Source organism: Zonotrichia leucophrys, chromosome 3 (genome assembly GCF_028769735.1).
Source record: "Zonotrichia leucophrys gambelii isolate GWCS_2022_RI chromosome 3, RI_Zleu_2.0, whole genome shotgun sequence".
Classification (NCBI taxonomy): Eukaryota; Metazoa; Chordata; class Aves; order Passeriformes; family Passerellidae; genus Zonotrichia; species Zonotrichia leucophrys.
In genome coordinates, this window is record NC_088172.1 from 112211320 (window position 1) to 112217319 (window position 6000).

Consider the following 6000-nt stretch of genomic DNA (forward strand, 5'->3'; position numbering starts at 1 on the left):
GGAGAGGCTGAGGGAGCGGGGAAGGGAATGGAGCCCCAGGAGAGGCTGAGGAGCTGGAAGGGGCTCAGCCTGGAGAAAAGGAGGCTCAGGGGGGACCTTGTGGCTCTGCACAAGTCCCTGACAGGAGGGGACAGCCAGGGGGCGTCGGGCTCTGCTGCCAGGGAACAGGGACAGGACAAGGGGAAATGGCCTCAGGCTGGGCCAGGGCAGGCTCAGGGTGGACATCAGGAGGAATTTCTGCATGGAAAGGGTGCTCAGGCCTTGGCAGGGGCTGCCCAGGGAGGTTTGGAGTGCCCATCCCTGGAGGTGTCCAGGGCAGGCCTGGATGTGGCACTGAGTACTCTGGGCTGGGGACAAGGTGGGGATTGGGCACAGCTTGGACTTGAGGGTCTGGCAGTTCTTTTCTAACATTCGTGTCTCCATGATTCTGAGATCCCTTTTCTCCACTGCTCCTGTAGCCAAGACACCCCATTTCTCCTTCCCAGACTGGCTCAAAGCTGCTCCCCAGGGCAGGAGATGCTGGTCCAGCCCATCTCCAGCCAAGGACTTGGCCTTTTTGGCATGCCAACCTCTGTCCTCCCCTCTGTCCTGCCAGGGGCCATCGAGCTGGACCTGAACCGCTTCCCCCGGGGAGCCAAGACGTCCAAGCAGTGCAGCCTGGAGATGGTGACCAACGAGGCTGAGCTGCCCATGATCTCCATCTTCAAGCAGAAGCGGGTCAAGGGCTGGTGGCCATTCGTGGCCAGAGATGAGAACGATGAGCTGGAGGTCACCGTAAGGATGGGGGAAAGGGAGGGTCTGCCTCCTGGGCACTGCACGCTTTGTGGACACCCTGCTTCCCCCTCATGGCTTTGTTCCTTCTGGGATGTGCTCCCAGGCCTCAGCACAGCTCTCTCCTCCCTGCAGGGCAAAGTTGAGGCTGAGCTGCACCTTCTGACAGCAGAGGAGGCTGAGAAATCCCCTGCTGGGCTGGCTCGGAATGAGCCTGATCCCCTGGAGAAACCCAAGTGAGTGGGAGAAGCCTCTCTGCAGCAGGGACCTGGGATTATGGGATTCTGCTCCCACCTGGAGTGCTGCATCCAGCTCTGAGCCCCAAAACCTGATGGAAAAGGGTCTAGAGGAGGTCATGGAGGTGTTCTGATCTGGAGCCCCTCTGCTCTGCAGTCAGGCTGGCAGAGCTGGGGGTGCTCACCTGGATGGGAGAAGGATCCAGGGAGAGCCCAGAGCCCCTGGCAGGGCCTGAAGGTGCTCCAGGAGAGCTGCAGAGGGACTGGGACAGGGATGGAGGACAGGGCACAGGAATGGCTCCCACTGCCAGAGGGCAGGGCTGGATGGGATCTTGGGAATGAGGAATTGCTCCCTGGCAGGGTGGGCAGGCCCTGGCACAGGGTGGGCAGAGCAGCTGTGGCTGCCCCTGGATCCTTGGCAGAGCCCAAGGCCAGGCTGGACAGGACTTGGAGCAACCTGGGACAGTGGAAGGTGTCCCTACCCTTGGCAGGGAGTGAAACAAACAAAAAAAAAAGATGAACTTTAAGGTCCATGAATCCCTTTCCATGGTGATGGATTAATGATGAGTGTTTTGTTCCCCTGCAGCCGCCCAGACACGTCGTTCATCTGGTTCCTGAACCCACTCAAGTCCATCAAATACCTCATCTGCACCCGCTACAAGTGGCTCATCATCAAGATCGTGCTGGCCCTGCTGCTCCTCATCATGGTGGCCCTGTTCCTCTACAGCATGCCCGGATACATGGTCAAGAAGCTGCTGGGAGCATGAAGGGCTGGAGCCTCTCCTGTGTCCCCAGCCCAGTGCACAACCTTACAGCTCCGTGTCCTCCTCCTCCCTGTGACCTCTGGGCAGCCCTGGGGGCATCTCCTCCCTGCTGCTGCTGGGTCTCCTCTTTGCATTTCTTCTCTGTGGGTCCCGCTCAGGCTTTAGGGCCAGGGAAATGGGGCGGGAGCATGGCAAAGATCCCCAGACTCTGCATCCCGCACTGGGGCTGGGAGAGGTGCCCAGCTGGCTCCTGTGGGAGTCCCCGAGGCCTCTGCCCATTGAGGTTGTGGCTGGTGCCTTCCTGGGAATCAGGAGAAGGAGAGGGGAGCTGGGGCTGTGTCACTGGTGCTGTGGGAGCATTCTCAAAAGGCTTCTTGGAGGGATGCTCAGAATCCGGGATGGAGCAGGGAGCTGGGATGGAGCAGCTGGGATGGAGCAGCTGGGGACATGCCAGCCTCAGCAGTGAGGGCACAGAGCATCCCCAGTGCCTGAACCCACTGCCAGCACCATGCCTGCTCCTCTCAGACCTCTGGAGGTCCCATTCCCTGGCACAGGGAGCTGTCCCACCTCTGTAGTGCTGAACATGGTGCCCAGCAGAGTGAGAGGGCACAGAGCATCCCCAGTGCCTGTCCCTGCTCCTCTGGGAACTCTGGAGGTCACATTCCCTGGCACAGGGATCTGTCCCACCTCGGGAAGGCTGGACATGGTGCCCAGCAGTGAGGGCACAGAGCATCCCCACTGCCTGTCTCCACTGCCAGCACAGTCCCTGCTCCTCTTGGAGCTCTGGAGGTCTCATTCCCTGGCACAGGGATCTGTCCCACCTTGGGAATGCTGGACATGGTGCCCAGCAGAGTGAGAGGGCACAGAGCATCCCCAGTGCCTGTCCCTGTTGTTGTAGGCTCCTGGCCAGGTAATAATGAGCATTGACTTCATGATTGTAGAATGTTGATTAATCGCTTTATTCTTCTATACTACATTATATTATACAATTCTAAGAAACTCATAACCCTTACAGACAGTCTGATACAGTTTTGACCTAATTGGTCAATCAATCTAAACACCATCACCAGTGTTTAATTGACAAACTACTCTTTGGTAAGCAATCTCCATAACACATTCTGCATGTATACAACAACAGGCGTAGCAAATAGAGATAAGAATTGTTTCCCATTACTTTTTCTGAGCTGTTTCTCTGAGCAGGGAAATCATGGGAGAAAACTATGTCCCTGCTCTTCTCAGAGCTCTGGAGGTCACATTCCCCGGCACAGGGATCTGTCCCACCTCGGGAATGCTGGGCATGGTGCCCAGCAGAGTGAGAGGGCACAGAGCATCCCCAGTGCCTGTCTGTCACTACTGTGTAAGAAATGACAGACTTACCAGAAGGCTGGTTTGCACAGCAGCTGCTTTAATGGGAAAATTCCCTCTTTTTATAGACTGTTCCAACACATTCAGACCAGATTGGTCAATCAATCAATACGTTTCACCTGATTGGCTAATTAACAAAAACACCTTTCTTATAAACAGTCTTTGAGAAAAACAGAAAGGCAGAGAGTAGGAAAACACCATCTGCAAGTTGTTTATAATAACAAGCTGTCATTGTTTCTCTACAACTCCCTAAACTCTCACAAGTCCACTGGGAGAAAACTTAGCTGGTTTTCTCCCTCTCTGACCAGGCTGTCACATCCACACCAGTCCCCACTGCCAGCACCATCCCTGCTCCACTCAGAGCTCTGGAGGTCACCATTCCCTGGCACAGGGATCTGTCCCACCTTGGGAGTGGTGGACATGGTGCCCAGCAGTGTGAGAGGGCACAGAGCATCCCCAGTGCCTGTCCCCACTCCACTCAGAGCTCTGGAGGTCACATTCCCTGGCACAGGGATCTGTCCCACCTTGGGAATGCTGGACATGGTGCCCAGCAGTGTGAGAGGGCACAGAGCATCCCCAGTGCCTGTCCCCACTCCACTTGGAGCTCTGGAGGTCACATTCCCTGGCACAGGGATCTGTCCCACCTCGGGAATGCTGGACATGGTGCCCAGCAGGTCCTGCAGAGAGCCCTGGGGTGGGTCAGGGGGGCAGACCCTGCACTCTCCCCCCACGGCTCCAGCAGAGACTGGGACATGTCCCACAGCTCAAACATCTTCCCAACATCACCCACCCAGAGGTGGCTGTGGCTGGGCATCCCCAGGGTTCACAGCTCCTCTGGCACAGTGTGAGCTCCCGGCGTCCTTCTGGATTCTCTGTGTATTTTGTTTGTCTTGGTAATTTTGTGGCTGGAGTCCTTCTGGCCGCGTGTCCTCAGGAAGGGCTCTGTCCTCGGCTCTCCACGATATCCAGCTGCCGCAGAGCTGCCTTTCCCAGCTCCTGGCGCACAAGACCCCCACTGAAGAACTGAGGACATCTCAGACATGTTTTAATGAGGATATTACTATTCCAATCAGTAATAAAAACCAGTTTCACGTCTGGGCTCTTGTGGTTTGATTCTGAGCAAACACCAGGCACCAACGAAAGCTGTTCCTTCAAAAAAAAAAATTAAAAAAGGGTCATAAACTGAGATGAGAATGAGGAGAAAAACAAACGAGGTTCAAATTTAAAGGTATAAAGTGAATTTATTATTAACAGAATCAGAGAAGGATAATGAGAAATAAAAGAAGCTTTTAAAACACTTTTTTTCTCCCTCAGCCCCCCCTCTTTCCTGTGAACCATTAATGCACAGACTCAGATCAGTGGGGATACTGAGATGTTTATTGCAAGAAAAAAGCTGGTTTTACACACCTCTTCAAGACACAGTATTTCCTTATAAAGTATTTCTTCACTATCACACATTGCCACATCAGCAACATGATTTAATGTCCTTACACGTGGGTGATCATGTGCTGTTCACTCATCCAGCAGGCTCCTCTCCATGATGCCTTGAGAGGCCATCTAGAACAGAAGCTGGACAGTGTTAAAGAAATAAAGTAGATATTTATTAAAAAGGCTTTATAAGGATACACCTTTGGCAGTGCAAGAGCCCGGCTGTGGCTATACCCAAGATGGACGCCAGGTCATGAATGTTCTCCCTTTTATAAGTTTTGGCCCATTTCCATATTGGGGTTAATTGTCCAATTACAGCTCCAGGTTATGCAGTCCCATTCTCCCAGATTGCTCTCTGTCACTATAGAGCACGACACAATACAGTAATACACAACTCCATCAGAAGGGTGAAAGAGAGAGATTTTATTAAACCAACGTAGCTTTTATAGTTCTTCCAGATAGCGACACCCATCTAACACATATACAGTGCCCATTGGCCATAGAAGAGAAACAAAGTTCTCAGCAGACAACCAGAGAGCCGCGTCACTCGGCGAGCCAGTGAGAGTCCATATCTCCCAATTTTCTCTCCTTCCTCTGGCCTCCAGGATAATGACCCTGGCATTCCTTCAGGAGAGATATAGGGCTTCTCCTTATCTTCAGGAGGCCCTTGCTAGCTCACAGGGACAGCACAGAATGTCTTTCCCACAATTCCCCCTTTTTGTATTTGACCAGCAAATACAACTGCTAAGGACTTCTGCAGGGCCCTTGCAAAAATCCAAGCAGATGGAGGATCCATTCTTCATTCACTAACAGATAACCAACTTCTAACAACTCCACAACACACACCTTCACAGTCTTAAGGTTCATATACAAACAAAACACATAAAGACAGATCTTCAAATACCGTTACAGACCTCGCAATTTCCCGATGACACATTTGTAGCAGAATGACACTTTCACCTCTAATCAAATAACTTTCTCCCACACAGAGTCAGAGACCAAGTTATCTGCTAAGTCACCACTCAGAACTAAGTAGCATCCACTTAACTTTACAACTGGTTGCTGCTATCACAATGGGCAACCAACCTAGCTGCTCAAAATGTGAACTTCAGCTACTAATTCAACTCCTTTGCAAAGGCAACACTTTTCCTTTAGGTACATCAAGTTCCCCTATTTTGGGACAGCCGGTGATCTGCAAATGGAGATGGTACAAGGCACACTTCTCAGCACTACTAACCTCTCTATAAGAGAATTCAAGAAAATGAAGCAAAAGTAAAATCCACTAACTTAACTTTTGAAATTTCAGTGTAAGCCTATAACTACCTTTACTCTGTCTTGAATTACCATCTTTACTACACATTCCTTGAGGATCCATGCTTCCATCTACCTAATAACCAATGCAATTACCTACTCATTTTGCTCCCACTGCAGAACCA

At 52.0% G+C, this 6000-nt stretch overlaps 1 protein-coding gene across 3 annotated transcripts in view; it reads left to right on the top strand.

Annotated features, from left to right (window-relative positions):
* OTOF (otoferlin) overlaps positions 1–4231 on the top strand; it is a 114853-nt gene extending 110622 nt beyond the window's left edge. For 2 of the 3 annotated variants that reach the window (XM_064709991.1, XM_064709990.1), the window contains 3 exons: positions 596–774; positions 907–1007; positions 1594–4231. In XM_064709991.1, the coding sequence (XP_064566061.1) occupies positions 596–774; positions 907–1007; positions 1594–1774 (461 nt within the window). In that variant the 3' untranslated portion in view covers positions 1775–4231. Of the gene's footprint in view, positions 1–595; positions 1008–1593 lie in introns of all 3 variants that reach the window. The other variant, XM_064709989.1, reaches the window with a different exon arrangement.
* Positions 4232–6000: the final 1769 nt, after the last annotated feature.